This window comes from Magallana gigas, chromosome 5 (genome assembly GCF_963853765.1).
Source record: "Magallana gigas chromosome 5, xbMagGiga1.1, whole genome shotgun sequence".
In the NCBI taxonomy this organism is placed as follows: Eukaryota; Metazoa; Mollusca; class Bivalvia; order Ostreida; family Ostreidae; genus Magallana; species Magallana gigas.
In genome coordinates, this window is record NC_088857.1 from 37,517,236 (window position 1) to 37,541,433 (window position 24,198).

The window sequence follows — 24,198 nt, forward strand, 5'->3', positions numbered from 1 at the left end:
GAAACATTGTCAAAAACTAAAGATTTGAAAGTGTTAGAGAGAGATTGTAAGCACTGGGAAAAAAAGTATGATGACTTGTCAAAAAAGCTAGATAAATCTTTAGAACATTTTGAACTTTTAAAAGAAAAAAGTTAGAAAACTTGATGCCAGAAATTCAAACAAGAAGTTGAAAGTAGAGATCAGAGAATTGAAAATCAGAGAATTGAACTTGATAATAAGAATGAAGTGTTAAGAGAGAAAGAGAAAGAAATGCAAGAACTGAGAGAAGAGAGTGAAAGAAAGAATGCACAAGTAGAGAATCTCAAAAAAGAAAAGAGAAATCTACTGGTTAAGATTTGTAGATTAAACAAAAAAAGGGAAAATGAATTTGACAACTTTATTTCTGAAAATGTTGAACAAATCATGAATCTGAGACAGGAAATCAAAATTAAAGAGGAAAAGATAATAGAGCTTGAAGAAATCAACAATGTTCTATTAATTGATTCAATATAACTTCTTTCTGTGATGGGATGTACACAAATGAAATTCGTGAAACAATAATGACACTAACAACTGAGTGCGGTGTTAGTTGCAAAAAAGTAAATCAAGTAATTCAAACCGTCTTAAAAAATATTACAGGCAAAACATTGTCGAGACTTCCAAGTGCTGGTGTTAGGTCTAGGTTGCTTATTGAAGCAAAACGTATTGCCCAGTGTCAGGTTGTAGATGCCATGGTTAATTCATGTGACATAGGTAATATGAAAGGCAACTGTCTGCATCAGGATGGAACTTCAAAGTTTCATAAACAATTTCAGTCATTTCAATTGACTACACCTGAACATAGGTCTTACTCAATTGGAATGACTGAAGTTGGCAGTGCAGATGCTGATAGTCTGATGAAAGCTTTTAAAACAAATATTTCTGAATTGTCAAACTGCTTACATAATGAAGACAAATCTTTCTCTAAACTTGTAGCAACTATTATTTCAACAATGTCAGACCAAGGTGCAACAAACCCAGTTTTTAATAGACAGTTAGAGGAATTGCGGCAAAGTCTTCTTCCTGATGTTCTAAAGAATTGGGATGAAATGCCAGAAATTAACAGAAAAGAAATGGGGAGGGTGGCATCATTTTTTTGCAAAATGCATGTATTTGTAAACATGGCAAGTGAAGTTGACAAGTGTTTAAGTGTTTTTGAAAACAATGTTTGTTCAGGAAAGAATCCTTACAGTTTTGATTGGAAGGAAAGTGGTGCCTCAAGACTGACTAGAACAGTTAGCAAAGCATTAACAATGCATGGCTGTGAAAAGTCAGGAGTGGGGTCCCACTTCTCCACCCACTTGCAAGATAAAGGTGTAAAAAATAAACTTATAACCTTTAGAGGACATAGGTTTAACCATCTTTTTTATGCAGCTGGGGTTACATATCACCATTTAGCAGATATTAAAACATTTCTTGAAAGTTGGTCAGATCCTAATGAATTATTGAAAAGCATTTCTTTTGATGTGAATGAAAAAGTTTACACTAGCAGTCTTAGAGCTTTAGGTATCATAGACAAAATAATTACAGGTCCCTTCTGGAGGGTTATTGAGAAAACAGAAAATATTTTGGATTTGAACCCTGTGCTTCTAAACATGAAGTTGAACTTACAAGACTTGTCACAAGATGCGTCACCTCTTCTGGAAGGCCATTTAGTTTTTCTAGAGGAGAGTGTGCATAAAGATGAGGTGTATGATTCTCTCTTTGAGAACACAAATGATGCTATATTTGAAACATACACTCAAATGGCTTTAGAATTGGCTATAGGTGGCATGTTGTTGATACTAGAGAGGCAAGCAAAAGATCAACTTCCTGGTGGAATATATTATGAACCATCTGAAACTGATCAATTGAGAGCCGCTGCAGTACCAACAACAAACACATGTTCTGAAAGAGATTTTGCCCAACTAGATGTTTTAATGAGACTTAAACCATCAGCTTCTACAACTGCATATGAGTCTGTAATCATGTGGACTAACAATAAAACATCTACTTGGTTAAATTCTCTTTCAAATAGTGAAAAAAACTCCATTATTAATGATGCAAGAAAATCTGCACCTGAAATAATGGAGTTAATAAAAGAAAGACAAAGGTCTTTGTATGAAACAAAACTTGAAATTTTAAGAGCTAAACAAGAAAAAAGAGTCATGCAAGAAAATAAAATGTACAACCAAAAGGTAAAGCTCACAAATAAATTGACAGATATTGGTGGTTTATGGCAGAAAAGAGATGACATCCAGGCTTACAAATTAAAGGTGTCTCAAGAATCTAACAAAGACCAGCTGTTAAGAGATGCATTAGTTGCACAATTGCAGTTTAGAAAAAATATTCTTTCAAGCAAAGGCCCTAAAAATATTTTTCAACAAAGCAGTAAAGGCGTTATGTACCCTTTCCATTGAAGATCTTGAACATAATCTGGTAAAAGTTATGCAAATTAATGAACATTTGGAAGAGGTGTCTGAAAATTCTAAACTCTCTTACCATCCTTTAAGTCAGGTTGAACAAAAATTTAATGAATCAAAAACAAATTTAGCTGAGAGACTAAAAGAAAATAGGAGAAAAATAACTGTCAAACAACAATCACTTCTTCTTCCAAGTTTTATTGAGTCTCCTTCCAAATTAGTTGGAAAGAAAATTCTTCATAAATTAAAAGATCAAACTTCAAATGAAGTTTGTTGGTACAAGGGGGAAGTTTTGTGTGTAAAAAGATTGAATGGAAGGATGACAAAGTATGAATGCTTGTATGAAGGTGATATGGAAGCATGCGAATTCCCATTGTTAATTGATTTCCAAAAAGGTGAAATAATAATTCAAGATTAGACACACTGTAAAACATAATACATGTACATGTACTTTGCTTGCATGTAATATATCTAAGGCCCTAAAATGTAACGTACGTATCTAAATTATTAAAAATATATACATGATTAAGATACTTGTTGGTTTTTTGTTTTGGTCATTATATTAGTTTCTAATAATATATCACTTTACACATATATGGTTATAATTGATATATTATACATATATTACATGGCTTCGAGGGCGACATACCAGAATATTTGCCCCGAGGTGACAGGAAAGCCCTGAAGTGTTATGTCGCCCGATGCCGAAGGCAGAGGGCGACATAACACTCCAGGGCTTTCCTGTCACCGAGGGACAAATATTCTGGTATTGTCGCCCGAGAAGACATGTAATATATGTTATATAACATTTTTAAACAAATCAAACTCGGGTTATCAACATATTATTTAATTCACAAGGCAGATGAAATTTTTTTAAAACACTAACGCTTGAGTTTATCACTTTTGTCGTATTTGCCGAATTTTTTTCATCAATTAAACTATCGAGTTCATCTGAATTTAGATCAACAAACCGCAGACGTTGGCCTGACATGTTAAAAATTCGCGGATCTGTTTACGTTTGCTTAGCAACTGGCTTGTTGAATTTCGAACCCGACGTAATTAATATGCAGGATTCTTGCACGCGATGGTGATATTACAGTTTCGGGAGGGCAATATAACTATTTCCTGTGAAATATAACTGTTTCCGGGAGGGCAATATAACTGTTTCCGGTGTGATTCAGCAATTTTCAGGGCATAGTAATAAAATTATTTCATTTGTGACATAACGATAAAACTTATTCAAAAATGGTATATACATGTATTATTAACAATTGATGATAATTAATTTTATTAATTAAAGTTAATTAATAACAACAATTTATCTTAAGCATCAATATTTAAAATTCATAAATTACTTAACATATTTTATTGGAAATTTGAACTACTTGCGGGAATTATAATTAGATAAATCTTCATAATTTGTGTATAACTTACCTAATGACCATATTTGGAAATATGCAAATTTCCACCATTTTGGCGGCCATTTTGAAATTATGCAAATTATGATGCAATTAAAATACAGCTTGAAACATGACAATTTTAGAAATATACAGTTTGCTTAGACTTAGACAAGATTTATATTTAATTTTGAAATTTAAATAGCAAAAATGCAAAAAAATTTACAATTTTGGTGCCATTTTTACCTACACATTGCATAATATAAATCATTACAAAAAACCGTACAATACTCAACTTTAAAATCTTATATCTTTGCTTCTAGATGGAATATTTCAATGAAATAAAGTTTTTTGGTTTTGTTAAAGATTCCTCTTTCAATATAATTAAACATGAATCGAAAGTAAATAGCTGGAGATTTCACATGAACCCCCTATAATCAATTTCATTAATTTCAAATTTTTAATATTAAAAAAGAAAATCGAATGTGGCAGAATGTTTTTATTTATTAGATGTCTCTATAACGCCTATCGCATGGATATTTCCCGATTTTGTGTAAATCAAATCAAATACAAACATTGAAAAAATTATCAATGCTAAGTTAATATGATAATTCTATTTTAGCTTATCTAACGTTACAGTATATCGGTGTGTACTTTGTTTACGTAACGAATGATCTCGAGAACGTGTTATCTACCGAATACATCCTGTGGTCGTGAATGAAAACATTGGATTGGGGTTGGACTTTTAACCGTTTAATGATCATGGGGTTATGACCAATCAACAAATTGTTTTCTAACATAAAGACAAACAATGTTTCCAGCTACTGAATCAAACAATGTTGGAGCATGCACCAAAAGAAAACTTGCCTTTACTTTCGTCGATATATGCATTGTAGGACTGGGTAAGTACACAGAGAAAATTCGAAAATCTGTTATTGATTCATTTCCGTGAACGACTTTATCGTTGTTTACCTACCTTAGAACTTTGCTACTCATAAAAAAGGGAATTCTAAGATATAAGTATTATAGTTGTTGCCCTTTAGTAGAAAAAAATCCATTATTTATAATAAAATTTTAATTGAAGTTGGCAAAAATTTGAAATTGAAAGTAGCCTAACTTATATACTGAATTATCGAATGTGTCTTATGTGACGCAATTCAACCAAACAAATCAGGGATTATTTTACTTTAAAAAGTTAACATAGTGTTTTCATATTTCAGCTGCATTGCCTTTGCTAATATTCAAAGTGTCAGTTACCCCATACATGAGAGGATTTTATTGCGAAGATGACAGCATCAAATACCCATTCAAAAACTCCACTATAACATCAACAGCCCTCTACACCATTGGATTTGTTGTCAACCTTATACTGGTAAAACTAGAAGATATTTAAAACAATTGAATTGGTATAGAACATATTTAACACAAACCTGTGTATAGATTTTTTCCACAGGCACTTGATGTTAAAAATATTTTTTATATAATAAGAGTATTCCCTGTTATATTTAATAGTACTACAGGGAATAGTCTCATTATATAAAGATATATAGAGAATAATACATACCCTTTTTGATATCACAGACAGTATCAGCCCGAGACTCCAATATCAACACGGGGGCCAAGGCCTGAGGGATGATATCGGTCGAGGGCTGATACTAGCTGTGATATGGAAAAGGGTATCTATTATTATATCTTTTATATACTTAGTAATAAAATAAAATTAAAAAAAAACATCAATTGAAACAAATTGATTTTAAATATTGTTTGAAAGTAGTCTGTACATGTATTAAATAAAGATACGAGATCTAATATTTTAAGACATTTGCTAGCATTTGAAGTTTTCAACTGCACTTAAAAAAGTCCACTGTAACAAATGTTTTGAATTATTTTTGTCTGTAAACATGCGCAAATGCCGAACGAAAAAAGGCAGAGGAGTTCCGCAAGGGGTGTGATACAGATCCATATCAGCCCTACAGAGCTGATGACCTGTATCAGCCCCGGAGGACGATACAAGTTTTGTGATGTCATCTGTATCACATATGCAAAAAAACATGTATTTATTACTATATATGTAATAAATATTGATAACATTAGGTGCCTGTAATTTTTTTCTGATATTAATCTGAGTTGTGTTTACAACAAGCTAGCTAGGTTAGGATGTACAGACCCCTTCGTGATAACTGTTGTGCTGCTCTCTTGCAAGCCAAATTGATACAGTAACTGTGGTTTCATCAATATTCGTTGAATACCAATTTTCGTGGATTTTGTTGTTAAGTTTATCCATGAAATTAAGTGTTCATTGAAGTGCAATTTCTACTAATAATTTGTATTGAAAAAATCATTGGCCACGAATTTAAGTATCCTTGAAACCATGATTTTCACTTTATCCATGAAAATTGATACCCTTGAATATTAATGAAACCACAGTATACTTGCCGAAGTTTTTTACGAGTATAAATTTTACAAACATTTGCACTTCAGATGGGAAAAAAAAAAAAGATTTTGGTAGTTTTATCAGTCATTTTTGTTATACCAACTAGTAAAACATGCTCCTATTTTCTTTACAGATTTGCCTTTTTGAATTTATTCATTACCTTTATGGTAGCAGTTTTGGGTCTAGTAATGCCAACCCCTCATCAGAGAGTACCACAAGTTACACAGAGAGCTCCCAAGTCAGTTATCCTGATTCCACAAGGCGTAAAATCTACCAGTACTTCTATAATGTCTACCGAGTGTTTCTCCCGTTTGTGTTTGGTGCGGTTGTCGAACATTTAACGACCGACATCGGGAAATACAGCATTGGCAGACTGCGCCCCCACTTCCTGTCTGTGTGTAAGCCAGATACTGCTCAGTATGACTGTACCTCTGGATACATTACTGCAGATGTCTGCACAGGGGATCAGTCCCTCATTCGGGAAGCTAGGTTAGAATTTCTTAAAAATTGTTTATAATTTTACTTTATTATTGTTGAATTTGAGATTCAAGAACTGTAAATTCCTGCTATAGATTTGTCTTTGATTTAAAATTTCTAGAAAAATTTACAGAATTTTATTACTAGTATGTACCAGTATGTGCAAATGTGAGGTTCATTTTTGTGTTGTAGGCTATCCTTTCCATCAGGCCATGCATCATTTTCTTCATATTCAATGATATTTGCCATTGTGAGTATATATTGAGTCAATAGTAATCCAGTTCACTTAGATTTCAGTTTTTGCAATTGACTAATGGTTTTCAACAGAGTTTGAGTAGTTGCATCAACAGAATGCAACACATTTGTCAGTGTTTTGCACCAATTCAAAATGTAACAGAGACACTTTTTGCCTCTTCTGGGTTTTGAACCCTTGTCCTCTGGCTTGCCAGTCAAGCACTGTATCGATCGAGCTAAATGGTTAACCTGCTAGCCAGAGCTAGTAGGAATAACACAAAAACAATAGCTCTATTATATAAAAGCTGTATTTACTTTTTCATTCAAAAATGTTTACTTTATAAAATTTTTTTTAATAAATTTCAGTTATATGTCCAGGCTCGCTTGCAGTGGAGATCAGTCCTTCTTCTGCGGCCATTAGTGCAACTGGTTTTGTTTTACATGGCCTTCTATACGTGTTTGTCTCGGGTGTCTGACTACAAGCATCACTGGAGCGATGTGTTAGCTGGGGCTATCATAGGGTTTCTGACGGCAGTGCTAGTGGTAGGTTACCATGAAAAGGTCATCTAAAATCTTAAAGCTGAAATATTACTCTGTTCTTAGCTAAAGCTAAAAGTAGATTGTTGAGCTTTTAAAATACCGGTAATGTTTGATATTCTAAAGTTATATTGACAAATGAATAAAATAACTCTTCCTTTAGTTAAAATTTAAAAAAAAGCGTATTTTTCAGAAATTAGGTCGATCCTGTTAACAAGGCAAACGACTGTTTTTAGCCCCCCAAAAAATGAAAAAAGTATAATATTAATAGTTAGACTTTGAATTGGTCGAAAATTCACTGCTAGTTTGAATGAATAAATGGTTTAAACCAATAACGTTATCATAGTACACTGAAGTAGGAACTTTGTTCTTTAAAATAGTTCTGAATTTTTTTTAACACATTCAGATTATTGAGTATTGATTCAGAAATTTATTCAATAATGTGTATGTATGAAGTAAGTGTATGTGAATGAACTCTTTTACAGGTGTTCAAAGTCTCTGATCTTTTTGAGACTAAGCCCAAAAAAGCAAAACCTGCTGCCCCTGTCATTCAGAACATGTCGGTACAAAACCCTGAACATGCCATAATGGGTCTGCGGCACTTCACAGAAACCCCTGCCCCACCACAAGGGCGATCTGATCCCCACCCTCACTACCACTCCCAGAGCAAAGGGTATCACAACTCTCACTTTACTGAGGATGATTATGATGACGGATACTACACAGGAGGATCCAGGCAGAGAAATGGAGGACCCCAAAAATACCCCGGGAATGACATCAACACAGAGAGGCCAATATCTACACAGGTGTATTATATTGATGCTTCAGAGAATGCAGAAAGGGAGAGGAAGCCAACTTTTTCCAAAATGACAACCCAGTTATGAAGTTGCTTAAACAAGTGTTGTTGATTCTTCGAATTTACTTGTTTTGTCCTTTGATAATCAAAAAATGAATTCATTGGTGTATTCTAAAAACTTTCCTTAAAAAATAACGGTCCCATTAAAACCCCCGGCCATTCCTTCTCCTGTCACCTTTAAAGGAGTGGGAGTGGTTTTAAACAGACTTATGAAATAAGTACCAAAACATACCATATAGTCATAAGGGTGCTGTATAATAAATCTGACAAATATAAAACATCAAGGAATAAGTTTTGACCTTGTATATATGTGTATTGTTGAAATATATTTAATTTTACTAAATGAGCCAAAAATACATGTAAAAATTAAATGTTTCCAGCATTACCAAGTACAGTTGAACTTCGGTATCTCGAACACCGATATCTCGAATACAATGGATATGTCAAAGTGACTTTTTAGTCCCAAACACATAAACTTTAAGTATTTTACCCTTGATATCTCGAATACTCGGATATCTCGAAATTTTTAACCAGTCCTTTAATTCTTGTAGTGCGAGATAACGAGGTTTGACTGTATATATATCGTACATACTTCCTATACATAATTTTAATTTCTCACAATCGAAGTTTAATTGTAATCATTGTGCAGTTGTGTATAAAAATTTATCCTTATATGTAATTTTTAAATCAAATCTGTATTGATTAATCTGATTAAATGTAAAAATGTCCCATCTCCAATATTGGGGGATAATGGGAAATTTTCCCCCCAAAGTTTTAGTGTTTTTGTTCACAACACATACATGTATTAAAAAGAAGAAAACATTATAAATGTAGTGGTTTTAATTTTTATACATTTAGGCATAGTCAAAAAATTTTCTGGCTAGTTTGTCAAACCAATTTTAAAAGTACCAGCCGGCCTTTTATAAGTTATGACTCATGCATGATAAACTGCAAGTAAATTCAATTCCAGGACATTTAAAGTTACAATTGTGATGGTTTTCATGTTAACATTGGAAAGGGTGTAGGTTTTCTACAGTGGGGTAAAAATGACAGCATTTACAATGTGTTTTATTTTGTGGGAAAATAATAAATAGTACTTAAAGATATTATAACCACAATGCAAATTTTCCTATCTACAGTGTGTATTAAGAGTCTACACAAAATTAGGACTTCTCTGTCTGAATTGTTAAAAATTGGAATAAGATGTAAACAAATTCCCAGGAGCTTGTACAACTTTGAATTAAGGTAATGGAGGCCTATTTTTATTTTAGGTTTTTTAAAGGTTTCAAAGATGCTTTTCCATGAATTAATGTTTATAAATAAATACTTCATGTTGTTTTTCACAGTTTACTGAGAATGTAAGGATTTGTACCTTTCAAATCTATGGAAATTTAGTCCTAATAAATTCATTGACAAATAATTCTACAGTATTATGAAGCAATTTGTAATTGTTTACCCAGTTATTACAGTAACTATATACTTTCATTCATCTCATGACATTTTTATTTTGAATATGCAATGTTTATACCAGGTATGTACACAAATATATATTGTATCTATTTGTACAAATATGTGTACACTAACAAATGCATATTAGAAGCAACATTATTTAGGCAATCTAGTTCTTTTGATTGTGACATTAAATAACCAAGATTTTATATTCAATCACTAACATTCCTTAAAGCTTGGTGACCAACTTCTGACATCATTCCTATTTCCATATCCACTTTGAGAATGAAAGTTTACTTCTAGTCACTTTAAAGAGTAATGTTTCATTTCTTATGTACAACATTATACCAAGCATTATTGTACATTTACATTAGCAATACTAGTGCGAGGTTAGTCTTTCAGTCTGTCTTAGAACCATTTTAACAAGACCTTGGACTTTCGATTGGATGTAACTATCTATTTCTTGCGTGAAAAAGTTGAAATTGACGATGGTTTCAAGTGAAATATACACAGATTGGTATTCTTAGCACAAAAGCCAGACAAATCTTGTTGATTTTAATGAACCAAGGCTGAATGACCAGCAATGAAATAGACAGGCCTACGTCACATTGCTGTTTGACACAACTACCCAAAGTCCAAGCTCTTGTTAAAATGGTTCTATTCAGACCACTTATATTTCATCACCTTGTGATATGTCTATGATTGTGTTTAGATTTCATGTATTTAATGGCAGCATGCGATAATATTACACTGTATTAATCTTTGATTTTTGTACTTTGTATTAAGTGTATATTAAAATGTTAATTTCAATTTATTGTCTTAATTAATTTGTAGCATGAAAATTGGTACAATGTACCAATACCCACCCTACCTTCTTTTTAGTAAAAAAAGAAAATTTAAAGAATGTGAAATATACTAATGTATTTAAAGAATGGCCAGAGAGCTTTCTTTGGAGATTCATGTGTGTAAAAAGGTTAAAACATCAAAATTACTCAATATATAATTATATTGAATTCTATTTCAGCAAGAACAGTTATTCAAAAAGTACAATTATTTTCATTTTTCTCAGTATTAAAACATAATGCAGACTGATACTCCTGTCAAGATGTAGGAAAAATTCAATCCATTTAGATAAAGATTTGCAAATCAAATAGCAAAGATACAATGACATTCAATGTCCTTAAACATCAGAATACAGGTCCATGTAATGCATGCAGGCATTCCGATTATTGTACACACAATGCATTTTTTATACTGGTTGACTCTCTGTAGGAATCAAGTGTACAACAAGTGAAAAGCTGTCAATGTGACAGCAAACCGGGTTTTCATTTATGTGAACTGTATCCATAATCCATGTCAACCCATATCCAGTGAAATGGAGTACCCTATATGCAATATTTTGCCAAAAAATGAGTAAGTTCAAAAGCTGGTATTTTTTCATAAATTATCAGAAATCAAAATCCTAGCAATATGCACACCTCTGATATATGTACAATTGATCTGCAAAAGAACAACTTCTTATCTTGAGAACTGTAGGGGGAGTTATCCGTACAATGAGGGTACCCTATATGCAATATTTTGCTAAAAAATGACTAATTCAAAAGCCAGTATTTTTTTCATTAATTATTGGAAATCAAAATCCTAGCAATATGCACACCTCTAATATATGTACAATTGATTTGCAAAAGAACAACTTCTTATCTTGAAAACTGTAGGAGGAGTTATCCGTACAATGATGGTACCCTATATGCAATATTTTGCCAAAAATGACTAAGTTCAAAAGCTGGTATTTTTTTCATAAATTATCAGAAATCAAAATCCTAGCAATATGCACACCTCTGATATATGTACAATTGATCTGCAAAAGAACAACTTCTTATCTTGAGAACTGTAGGAGGAGTTATCCGTACAATGAGGGTACCCTATATGCAATATTTTGCTAAAAAATGACCAAGTTCAAAAGCTGGTATTTTTGTTCATAAATTATCGGAAATCAAAATCCTAGCAATATGCACACCTCTGATATATGTACAATTGATCTGGAAAGAACAACTTCCTATCTTTGTAGGAGGAGTTATCATACAATGAAGGTACCCTTTTGGCAGCCGCCTGCCCACCATTTTCACAATTTTAATAACCGGATTTTTCCGTTGGAAAACCCAGTTAAAAACTAAAGGGAAATGTTCTGATCCTCATTATCTGAAAAAAAAATACAACAAAGAAAAAATCTGAAATACATATAATTTAATGGACATACCGAGCAACAATTTCCAAAGTACAAGACATGTACTTCTGATAATAAAACAATATACACATCAGTAGCACTAAAACTTCCCAGTTTAATTAGTCCTCTATGTACAAATGCAGATGTGGGAAAACATCCACACCTTATAGTCTTAGATTACTGTTCATTTGATGGTGGGATTTCCTTAATGAATGCGTGTTAATTCTTCTATGGTTTTCACCAAATCATCAACAGTAGCTTCCCTTTTCATGCCACTCCCATCGTCAATCTGTGGGGAAAAGAAAAAAAAACATTCTAACAAAACAAGAACAAAGCAAATGGTTTACCTTGAAGATTTTAAAAAATTTAAATTAAATTATTTTTTTTAACAGACTTAATTTGAATATGTATCAATTAGCAAGTTTTAAATGACTTCCCACACATGATACGTACCTGTAGACCTTTCACAGTTTCCTGCATTTTATCTCTGTTCAGGTCTAGGAAGCTCTCAATCAAATCTCCATCAATAAACCCTTCACAGGCCTCTGTTTTTCTTTCCGTGTGGAAGGATCGCCAGCTTTGCAGAAGTTAAGGAACTATACATGTATATAATCGTTCTCTGCATTGATGCATTATCTCTTCAATCAATATTCACAAGAAAAGACTACAGTTAAGATGTTTCTAAATTTCTAAGAAACTAAAACAGTTGTAGAGGAACCAATTTAATCAACTTATACATGTTATAGGCACTGACATGACGGATGGACAGACCTGTCACTGTCTAAACCCCAACATCTTGGATGAGACATGAGAATGTATCAAAGAGGCGTTTTTGTTTCATTTGTAAAAGATACAATGAATGCTCAATCTTGCCGACACTCTTGATCACCTTGGCCAGGCGTGACTGAATGTCCTGTAGGAAGGAGTAAAACTCTTGGGGGACCTGGGTCACCAAACCTGCAAAATACACAACAAAATCACAATCGGTTGTATTTTTAATACATGTACTGTATTGTACATGTACTTCTTACAATAAACCAAAATCTATGTGTAACTGTTGCGCTTTACGACAATCAGAACAATGAAATTTTCCAATTATCTCTGCTAGGACCACTCAGCATTATTGTTCACTTTATTTTGCAGCAAAAAGACTGACATAAATTATTTTGATCACTTGTCCAGGGACATTAGGAAGGGGCTATGTGACTTGATATTTAGTACTTACCTACAGCCCCATTGACCGTACCGTACAGTACAGACCCTTGGGTGGGAGTGCTAGTCTCTCCAGAATGTTGCATCACTAAAGAACCTGAAAAGTCACATTGAATATAATTGTAGAAATTCAACATATATTTACAATAGGATGAATTGACTTTAAATTTTTCTTTTAAAATCCAGAATGTTAACATGTAACCTTTAATCACAATATTATAATGTATTCTTATTTGAAATTCCACCTACCATGTCTAAATACATTGACAAATTCACCAAGATGAAACATTCCAACCTCCTGAAGATTTTGTCTGTCCTCATCCGTTGTAGAAGCACTGAAAGCAATTCATTAAATACACCATCATATACATGTAGATAAAGAGCTATATTGAACAATGTCAAAAAAGTAAAGACAAAAGTTGACAAAGGTTATTCTGGCCCTTGTAATCTGAGATACTTACATGTATAAAATCTTGCTTAATTATTTTAAAAACACCAAATCAAATTCAAAGATCCAAATCAAATATGCTCATCTATTATTTATTTCATTTTTTTCAACACAAATTATGGCTCAGATCAAGTTGCAGCAAGAAATGAGTCTTCCTTGGGAATTAAAAGTATAAATTTACAGGTTTGACATGATTCCATTTAATTCTTACCTGTCTTTCTGGCATGTGAATAAATTAAAAGAATTTTCTGCTCCAAGGAAATTATCATCATCCAAAATCTCGACTGCTGTGGTCCAATTAGGATTGCAGTCCCTTGCAATCTGTAAGCGAACATTTCATGTAATTAAATTTTACTGGTACAACAAATGAATGCTGTATATGTTATTAGCAAATAAATTGACACCAGCTCACATTAAACAATTTATGGTCTTAATTTAAACAAAATGTGCTTATCATTGACAAATAAATACAGGTAAATCAACACCAGCTGCACATTAACATTTTCTTGACCAAACTACATGTAAAACAAAATATACTGGTGTGCAATCACTTTAGAATTCTTTAAGAATAAGTCTGTCCATCTACCTCTTCAAAAGTTCCCTCCATTGGCTTGTACAGCAACAGCGTGATCGACCTCATTAGGTCCCCCACTAAAATGAAGTCTCCTTTGGTTTTCAGATATAATGCCACAATACTATTGAAATAATTGCACTCTAGTCTTAACTCCTTATCTGTTGTCCATTCAAACAACCGCACCTGAAAAATAAAACAACGCCAACTGATAACTTCATCACCGACAGATTCACTTGTTTGAGACTTTCAACATACTGTATTTTCTACTTACAGTGCTGTTGATGCTGGCTAATAATTTTCCATTGAACTCCACCAGTGTGTATGCAGCACCTTTGATTTCTTTTTCAGCTATTTGATTTAATTTACCTATGAATGAACAATTATATATGTGAGCAGTGCATTTTGAATGGTGGTCCTCAAATACTTTAGAAATTTTAGAATTTTTTTTTTTAGAGTATCGGTAATTGTTATTTCCAGGCAGATTTACCTTCATGGAAGTGGAAGATGACGATCCTCCCTTGCTTGGGTTCTGCCTCCTCTGGGTGGACTAGGGCTGTCCCCACAATGTAGTAGTTACAGGGGTCCTCCCCGAGTCTGGCTGAGATAAGACTAGTGGCGAACTCATTTGGCATTAGCTGATGAGAGTGTAGCACTGAAACATAAATTTATAACTATGTTAATGTTTATAACTATGTTAATGTTGTACATAATGCATATACACAGCATTTGAACAAATCTCCACCAACATCTAGCAAAATGTTGATAAGCTCCATAACAAGCACTATACCTATACAAACTTCTTGATTTTCCAGGCAATGCTCTTTCTGCCTACCTGATGTAAATCTCATTGTTTTACGCCCCAAAATATTTATGTTTTGTTTCTCATGCACTGTTGTAACATGTTAAATGCTTCTACATTGATTATTAGGGGTTTTTTGGCAAAATTTTAAAAGGGGAATAACTTAATTTTTCTGATGGATTGAGTTACACCCCTGTGCAAATTTTGCAACAATATAAGGCCAAAAAAAATTAATCATTAGTTTCTCGGGCCAAAATTTTGAAATTTTGATGAGGCAGGCAGGTTTTTTTTTTTTTTTTTTTTTTTAGACAAAATTAACAATGATGTTAACCCATATTTTATGATTTACTTGTGTACTACTCATCAGCAGATATTCATCAAGCTGATACATTGGCGAAGTTTAAATATTTGTTCTAATTGTTCTTTTTAGCTGTTTCTGTTTCCTTTTCAAAGGTTGAGATTTACAAATGAACAAACATGACAAATGGTTTGTACCCCTGCTTCATTTTGCGGCCCATCTTGCCCTCCACAATAACAACACAAGTCTGAACTGAAAGAGGGGAATTTCTATGGCATTTCACTAGTTGAATTTGCCATATAAAAATTTATTAAATAAAGCATTCATTTGGGGTGTTTTCTAATTATAAATCTCCAGTGCCTTGAGGACGGAAATCAAGATAAAGTAAATTAGTCATCATAAAATTCTCAAACAATACAATTGTCCTTTATTCCTGCTTCTAGGCAATATCACAGAGGCTTCAATTTCTTAAGATAACAGAGAAATTTCAGTGGTAGTGTTAACAGGGACCAACCTAGAGCAAACTTAGTTTAGGAAGACTTCATTTCTGAAATTCTCCCTCGCAGAAAAATAGGAGAAATTTGAGAAATCAGGTAGACTTCCATTCTTTGAAAATGGCATAATGCTAATGATAATACATGTATAGAATATACAGATTCAACCTTAATTTGAATTGGATTAAAAGCAAGTCAATTAAAAATAAAACAACTCCTTAAAATTTTATCCATTTTTTTTAAAATTTAATTTATTAGGTGTATTCATACATTTTGTAGATGAAATGTTTCATAATTGTGTAGGCTAAATGACAAATGAAATCAGTCTATGTGTTTCAGTGTATTTTGGAGGTATTAGTCCAACCCTTTGACCCAATTACAACCGTCATATAGCATGTATAGTTGGATCTGTTTTATTTTAAAGATAACTGTAGACAAACGGTTTTAAGATTATTTTAGCACGAACTTGGCAGAGTTATTAACTACTTACAAGTTACCAACTAATTGTAATATCAGCACCTAAAGTTATAAACATCGGTTGTAATTTTCAGTGCACGTCAGTATGAGAATGCATCAACAGTATTTGTAACCTCTAAAATAAGACAGTCGCTAGTTATTAATCACAACAGGATTTAATTTAGGCTATGATAATGTCTTTTGAATTACATGATTATCATTTTAATGCTTTTTGGGTTAACTTTCACGATCGTACACTCAGAATACATGGCAACTTCAACCTCTCTTTCTGAGGAAATTCTGGCAAAGTTACCGACCACAAAGCGAGTACTTATATTTACATAACCTTGTATTTAACCCAAGTAGCCCCCTAGGTTGGTCACTGGGTAGATGTGTCAGATAAAATAACGTTTTTACTGACTGAGACAAGCCTTTATTCTGAGCGTTTGTTTACATTGATTTTATAATAGAGAAAACCGATATTGATAAGATATGAAAAATCCGGAAAAATAACGATAAAAAAGTTTGATGCGGCGATGATTTTACTGATGCGGCGGTGCCTGAGAAACAAATCATTAATTTTTTTTGGCCTAATAACAATATTTTAACAATAAAATCCCTGTGCAAAAATAAAGTTATCAATAAAATGTGGCATAATATTTTAATTTTCTTTGCTTGAGAAACTAAATATGTTTTTTTTTGGCCTTACCTTCAAATGTATGTTGATCAATGATCAGCAGAGAATGGACCTCCACTTCATCACCAGCAGAGTGCTCTCCCATGGTGCTGGTTCCCATGGTGACCTTCCCACTGGAGCTGGAGCTCATCATGGCGGCGTGGGTGCTGGCACTAGGGCGGGTTGGGTTCAGCCCGTTACTATCCTGTAAGTCCATCCGCATGGAAATAACACCAAACGTCTGGGATGACTCCTGATAAGCTATGCGCCTGAAAACATCACAAAATACATGTAATACAAAAGTGGTTCTCATTTACACAATCATACATTGTACAAAAAAATTCTTTTCTGTTGTTAATAATGTATTTTACTAAATGTGTGTGCTTATCTATCTAAATAGAACAAGGACATTGACGAGACAGGTTCTGTGAATAAGATCTTATTCAAAATTGAGGAATTCTTGTAAAATTCATAGACATCATTTCATATTATGCCACAATCACAATGAAATAGAAAATCAAATTTAATATCCATTTTTCTGACCTTGGTGATTCTCCTAAGGGAATTGTTCTGATGTGTAATTTCTGAATTTCATCTATTGTTCCAATGGTAAGAGTGCCATCATTAGCTAACGCCAAGCTGCAACAACAGAAATACAAGTTCTTATCATTTACCAATAAATATCCAGTTTAGCATATGTATTTCACAAATTAAAATTTATCCATCCAAATAACAAACCAACAATAACACAGACCTGTCGGGATATCCCTCTGAATTCAACGGACACATGTGATTGACCTCTTTCAAGTTGACATTGGAGAAAACAAGTTTGTGATTGCTGGAATATATAACAGTCGGTCGGTCTGAGCACGCAAACACATTAGTTGTGGAGAGAGATCTAAATGTCCGTAACACTGTTGGCTGTGTACCCAGGGTTACTTTCCTCTTCTCTGTGAAATAACCTACAAAAATGACCAACATACCATAATTGAATGAAGGGAGTTTCATACTTGAGTTGTAAGCCAATGGTCAAACCTTTATAAAGCTGCAATAAGTATATGTACCTGTGTCAATGTTAAAATTAAAGTAGAACAAGGAACCATCTCCTAGTGCACACAGTAAGTAATGGATGCCTTCAAAAGTTGTCATCAGAATAGATCTTGGTATAATTTCTGTAACAATAAAATATAATAAATTTAAACCACTGATTTGATTTTCGTTGATACTTACATTAACTATCCAAATTTAAAAAAAAAAATAAACTTGGAATTTTTATGTAACGAAAAAGATTAATCAATTTAAAACTGTTTCAATTCTAATTGCATTTAATTTCTCATCAAAATCTGATGTGCAGTACCTCCACCCAGCATTTCCACGTGAAGACTGTTGAAGTCTGGGAGACTGAGAACTCTGGCTGAGATGTCCGTCCACAGACCAATAGCACACAGGTGGGACTTTTCCTCCCCCTCACGGAGGGGGGTCAGGTCCACGCAGGCCACCTCATGCTCCATTGTGCTTGTGCTGTAAAAACAAATACATGTAATGTAGCTAAGCTGCCAAGAGAAGCTTATTATGTAATAATAAAAATTCTACTATATTTTTATTTCTTTCATCAACTTGATAATTTAAAGTGAAGAAAAACATCAAACATAAAATGCCGACAAACATTAGGAATGATTTGAAATCGAAAAGATTTGGCATTCATATTTTTACCTGACTTGCTTGATGTCCCCTTGTAACAGCTCCAGGTAGTACAGCTCGCTACCCACACAGGCGACCACCTGGCAGGTGTTACTGCTGGCCAAACTGATGTTCTTACCCCCAGGGTGCTTCCATTCCTTCAGGAGTTTCTGGTTATCACAGCTAATCAGTCGGACTGACTGAGGAGTTATCTGTAGAACAACCACAAACCTCGCTAGGATTTCTTTTTTCTCAAATACTTCATGTATTTAAACCAAAAACAATGCAAGTTTCAATTATTTATTTGTACTTAGTTGCACGAAACATATATATAAATGTACTTTACATGTACCACTAATTTTTTTTCTAAAGGATGTACACTACAACCCTGTGCAGTGCCTCACCTGAAGGAGCTGGTTGTGGACAACATTGGCACAGAGGAAGGTCTGTTGATCCGATTCAAACCCAGACAGCTCCGTTTCCTCAACCTCTTCCCCATTCAGCATTAACACTCTAAAACAGCAATACATAACTCAATTCACAAGTCATTTTATTACACCTTAAAACATACATGTAAACTGAGAAAAAAACAGTACAATGTCAGTCCTAAGCTATCATTAAATGTATTATACATGTAATTCACTCACCTTGTTTGTCCCACAAAAGATAGAACTATCATGTTGTCATACTCGGGGGAGTTCACTCTAAGGGACCAGATTCCTATAAAATTAAAAACAAGACTTTCATGCATAATTGACAAAAATAATATCTACATCACACATGCAAATGGTTTGCCATGCAGTATGTGTGATGTCTAGTTGACCCACTACTACATTTTGCATACAAAACACTAACATGTGGTCTTAATCAAACAATTAATGAATGTATAAAATGATAACACATTTAATTTTCTCATGCTGACAATTTTGCAGTTTGATATCAAACACTGTACCTTTGATTCCTGGTAAATCAATACTGGCATGTTCATGAATTCCGATACCATTGCGTATTATCCTCAAAGAGCCTTCTTTGTATGCACCAGAACAAGTAACAAGCTACAATAGTTCCATGACCAAACATTACTCAACCTCTTTCTCTTATAAAAAATGTCAATTTATATAAATTCAAGATAAGAAAGTCTTTGTTTTAAATCTTACCTGTCCTTGACCTTGTCTCTCAAGGTCAACAACACACATGTCCAGAATAGGACCTAGATTTGTGAATCTCTCCATTTCCTGCACATATGATCCATTTTCATCTGGCTCCACATTGAGCTAAAAGATGTTATGACATTGATTACTTTTTTCATACACAAGATCAGAAACAAACAGACTGATCATTTTGATAAAGAATAAAATCCCAAACCTTGACAAGCTGTGAATCTCCTAGCCTTGATCCTATGTACACCACAGCATTGTCCAAGTAGGTAATGCACTCTGCTATTGTTGTCTGTAACCAAACCAATTAAATTACATATGCATGCTTGTAGCATAATTTATGTGACTTATTCAACACATTCCAGTATTGACACATGTTAAATTATTTTAAAGACTCTGACCTCCCCGAGGAGTTCAACTTTGAGGTCTTTGACAGTGACGGTGGAGTCCATCTTCTCCTCCTTCTCTAACATCAGCATGAAGAGTCTGCCCATCATGTCTCCCAGTAAATAACGGGAACCATTTGCATCCACCTTGCCGTAGCATGTTAATGTACTTTGCTGAAATCCAAGATGATTGAAATACCCAAAATCAGAATTTGTCACATTAAGCTTTGAATACATTTACAATTTACATAACCCAGTTGGTGTATATATTATATAATGGACTATTTACAAATAAAAGCATAAATTCAGGCAAATATGCATTTCTCATTAAAATTGCAATTCTTTAATTTTTTATTCCACAGTTAATTGGTTTTGCTATTGCTTAAAATCATTTAAAGTTTCTGAACATCAACACAGACATTTTCAAAATCATTAATAAAATAAAACTTAAGAAAACCAACAGAATATATCACTTTACTTTAATGGCAGGAGGGGCAATTGGAATAAAGTTATCTCCCTTGTGGTATGTAATAGATTCCTGTCCAATGATCAGAGCTCCACCAAATGGCTCAGGTACTGAAACAAAAATATTTTTTTTTTAATTTTCAGTACCAAAAACCAGATATAACTTCACAATATTTCATTTAGACTCTTCTCTTTACCAGCAATCAGCATGCAGGCTTCTGTTTCCACGTTATCCTGTTTCCATGGACCTTTCTGAAATTCTTTGTCTCGAAGAGAAATCTCGTATGTTTTGACATGGCGACCATGTTGATCCTGTTTGAAGGACAAAAGATTGGTTATACACAAAGTCATCAAATGATAACAATTTAAAACTACTAAATTGATATTAAGCAAAAATTTCAAGATAAGGGAGGCTTGCATCTCCTTTAATGAATTGACTTGCCTGGTGAATTAGGATGAGGGTTGGTGTGGTACAGCCATGAAGAAACTGGATATCAATAACAGTCAGCTCTTCTAGTCTACAAATCATTTTAAACCACATGATTACCAATTCAAATATGTATTAAATTTCTCAGAGGAAAAAAAAATATTTTTTTTTTCACCACTTGTTATCATTTCCAACTCTTTTAAGTGAAGGGTATATACATGCATATGAATAAATCAATAGGATAATTGAACTTGGTAACCATTTTAAGTTATTATTGTTTATAGAAGTTTTAGAGAGAGGAAAAAACCCATAACAAACCTTATATTAAAAGCCTTTAGTTCTTTGTTGTCTCTTTCAAGGGGAATAACTTTGAAGAGTCCATCATACAATCGGAGTCCAATTACACGACACAGTGGATCAATGATGCCAATAATTCCAGTCTCGGACGCTCGACCAATCTTATCCTTAAAAAACAATACAATCAACAAATAGAAATATCAACTTTGAAATAAGTTCACGTGTCAGAAACATTGATATGAACAGATTTAACTTGATACATAAAAATGACAGAGATAAAACAGGAAGTTGAACTTTTTTAAGCTTACCTGCACATTGCCATGTGCTCTTGTGATGATATCAATGTTTTCTCCATTTTGATTACATTCTAAAATCATGGCATTATATCTCTGCGTCAGTAAAAACATCAAATCTTTGGACTCTCCCTGTTAAACAGAAAAAATCATGTTTCTGTTCTATTTTGTTTCTATTTTTTGATTGATTTGGGGGATGTCATCTTCATTTCATTTTGTGGAACACTTCCAGTATGCCAGTCCCCATAATTATGGTGCCAATATATATGCCACCAAAGGCGGTCTCTAATATATAACGTAGGTGTTATGATAAACCTTATTTCACTGTGTTTCTAATTCAAGGTATGCATCTACATTAGCCCAATTCCTGTAATTTTCGGGTTTTTTTAGTGCCTTTTGAAAGCAAATTCACAAGAATTAGCCAAAGTCAAAAAAGTCTCATAAAACTGCTAAATAAATTAATTCTACCCAGAAACTCTTAAACCTTACCCTAATCAAAGGGAAAATAAAATCCATCTCTGGCTCTAAAGCGAGAGCTTAAATGGCAATTATTAACCAATTACATGTACATGGCAATGACTGGGGAGACTAATCACTTCTCGTCAAACAAAGACTGGCATACTAGAAACTTCCCAGATTTCTTTTCAAAACTAATGATTTTTAGTAAACAAGATAAACAAGGAAAATACAAACAATTTCAGACAAAGGCTATATCTAACTCATTTATCTTATAATTATTCAATTTGATGATTTTCACAATAATTATTTATGTCCCCTTAGTTCACAAATCTTTTCTTTCTTGAATTCTCCTGAAGTCTTGCAATTTAAATTAAGCTATATACTATCTATTATACTAAAAGATTCAATGTTATTTCAATTTGCATGAATGTAAGTTTTAATTTGCAATATTTAACGTTATAAAGGAAAAATATAAACCTTTATCAACTGACCCCGCAAAAGGAAATAACTTGCACACTGATGCGAGTCTACTAAATTTTAAAGAAAAAATAAGTGATATGCATGCATAAAGTAAGCTTACCGGCGGTCTAAATAACTCCATCACTGCAATTCTACCATATACACCGACTTCCTTCACAGGACGTAGACCTTCTGGTGTCACAACATATATTTCCATTCGAGTATTTCTTGCAATTATTAAATTTAAGTCATCTGGTGATGTGAAATTACCTGAAATATAAACACAAAAAGTTATTCACACAGTCACACTCTAAATTAAGGACTATATACTCCCTTCTAAAACACATCAACATGCAAACTATTTGACCCTCATCAGTGTACAGGCAAACTGTCCACTTTATTTAGGGCCTTCAGTTTGGCGTAATCATTGTTGCCATGCAGAAATGTATAATGTCTTTCAAATAAGGCTAAACCGGCATATTTTTAATCTCGTTATTAGATAAACAGCCTTTTTCTCACTTATTTAAAATAAATAAACAATAATGTCCATTGTTATTATAAAGCACGTTTTCCTTTTGAAGGCCCGGTTCGGTTCTTGCAAGAATTAATCATTAGATATGTAAGTCAAATTTTCTATAAATATGTACCTGTAACACACGCATTAACAGCAGTCGGCTTATGTGCCGTGACAACATAATTATGTGCCATCTTGGAACAAATTATTGCAGAGGCATTCAATTTATGATCTTTCTCCTTATTTACGAACTTTCTATCTAATCAAGCATCAAAACGATGAAGATTTTTACCACGCGCATGCCTGGCGGGAACATACTAAAGACCTGAAATACTAATGACCTGAAAGACATGAAAGACCTGAAATTTTATATAAATGATACTTTTATAAGATTTTAGTCAAATGAAATTATTTTCTGGGGTTTAAATCATATATCCTGGTATAATTTTGTTTAAAAAAATATCATAATGATCAGTTATTCAAGCAGAAATATGAAAGACCTGAAAATTTGAATTGACCTGAAAATTTCAAATGACCTGAAATTTTATATAATTTATATAAATGATACTTTTATAAGATTTTGGTCAAATGAAATTACTTTGTGGGGGTTTACATCATATTTCCAGATTTCCAATTGTGTTGAAAAATATTATAATGAGCTGTTATTTACGCAGAAATATGAAAGACCTGAAAATTTGAATTGAACTGAAATTTAAAAATGACCTGAAATTTTAAATGATTGATACATTTCTATGTTCTGTGTCAATTTTAATGTCTATTGTTGAGTTTTTATCATATTTCCAGGTATATATGTGTTAAAATATAGCATACCGATCAATTATTTATGCAGGAATACGAAAGACCTGAAAATTTGAATCGCCATGGAACTGAATATTAACTGACCAGAAATTTTATATAATTGATACATTTGTATATTCTCACAATCTGTGTAAATTTTAATGTATATTTGTGCATTTTTATCATATTTCCAGGTATATATGTGTTGAAATATATCATTAAATAGCACCATTATCGGTTATTTACGCAGGAGTGCGATCCCCATCTAAGGTTGGAAT

At 33.1% G+C, this 24,198-nt stretch overlaps 3 protein-coding genes across 3 annotated transcripts; 2 read left to right on the forward strand and 1 right to left on the reverse strand.

Moving 5' to 3' along the window:
• Positions 1-187: 187 nt before the first annotated feature.
• LOC105340267 (uncharacterized) lies at positions 188-2,417 on the forward strand. The gene has a single exon (XM_066085226.1). The coding sequence runs from the start codon at positions 510-512 to the stop codon at positions 2,415-2,417; it is 1,908 nt and encodes a 635-aa protein (XP_065941298.1). The 5' UTR covers positions 188-509.
• Positions 2,418-4,500: 2,083 nt separating this feature from the next.
• LOC105339798 (phospholipid phosphatase 2) lies at positions 4,501-10,614 on the forward strand. The gene is made up of 6 exons (XM_034466576.2): positions 4,501-4,719; positions 5,038-5,189; positions 6,385-6,740; positions 6,921-6,978; positions 7,329-7,505; positions 7,985-10,614. Exons 1-6 carry the CDS (start codon positions 4,629-4,631, stop codon positions 8,381-8,383), a joined length of 1,233 nt encoding a protein of 410 aa, XP_034322467.2. The 5' UTR covers positions 4,501-4,628; the 3' UTR covers positions 8,384-10,614.
• Positions 10,615-12,033: 1,419 nt separating this feature from the next.
• Positions 12,034-23,406, reverse strand: LOC105339796 (DNA damage-binding protein 1). Its single transcript, XM_011445521.4, has 28 exons — positions 23,256-23,406; positions 22,730-22,878; positions 21,706-21,822; positions 21,419-21,564; positions 21,116-21,191; positions 20,871-20,985; positions 20,687-20,784; positions 20,224-20,382; positions 20,031-20,114; positions 19,823-19,939; positions 19,618-19,720; positions 19,313-19,385; positions 19,070-19,178; positions 18,699-18,877; positions 18,343-18,506; positions 18,050-18,157; positions 17,740-17,947; positions 17,529-17,624; positions 17,019-17,254; positions 14,750-14,914; positions 14,534-14,628; positions 14,275-14,445; positions 13,900-14,009; positions 13,490-13,575; positions 13,254-13,337; positions 12,883-12,985; positions 12,482-12,605; positions 12,034-12,317 (listed from the first exon to the last, which is right to left on the reverse strand). The coding sequence occupies exons 1-28, from the start codon at positions 23,314-23,316 to the stop codon at positions 12,234-12,236; spliced, it is 3,420 nt and encodes a 1,139-aa protein (XP_011443823.2). The 5' UTR covers positions 23,317-23,406; the 3' UTR covers positions 12,034-12,233.
• Between the last annotated feature and the right edge of the window lie 792 nt (positions 23,407-24,198).

Excerpts from the sequence above, each read along its gene's own strand:
- LOC105340267 (XM_066085226.1), top strand. The coding sequence starts at position 510 with ATGTACACAAATGAAATTCGTGAAACAATAATGACACTAACAACTGAG.
- LOC105339798 (XM_034466576.2), top strand. The coding sequence starts at position 4,629 with ATGTTTCCAGCTACTGAATCAAACAATGTTGGAGCATGCACCAAAAGA. Across the intron at positions 4,720-5,037 it reads TATATGCATTGTAGGACTGG|CTGCATTGCCTTTGCTAATA; the intron begins GTAAGTACACAG and ends TTCATATTTCAG. Across the intron at positions 7,506-7,984 it reads TTCTGACGGCAGTGCTAGTG|GTGTTCAAAGTCTCTGATCT; the intron begins GTAGGTTACCAT and ends ACTCTTTTACAG.
- LOC105339796 (XM_011445521.4), bottom strand. The coding sequence starts at position 23,316 with ATGGCACATAATTATGTTGTCACGGCACATAAGCCGACTGCTGTTAAT. Across the intron at positions 22,879-23,255 it reads TGTTAATGCGTGTGTTACAG|GTAATTTCACATCACCAGAT; the intron begins GTACATATTTAT and ends TTTATATTTCAG. Across the intron at positions 18,158-18,342 it reads CGTGGAAATGCTGGGTGGAG|AAATTATACCAAGATCTATT; the intron begins GTACTGCACATC and ends TTATTGTTACAG.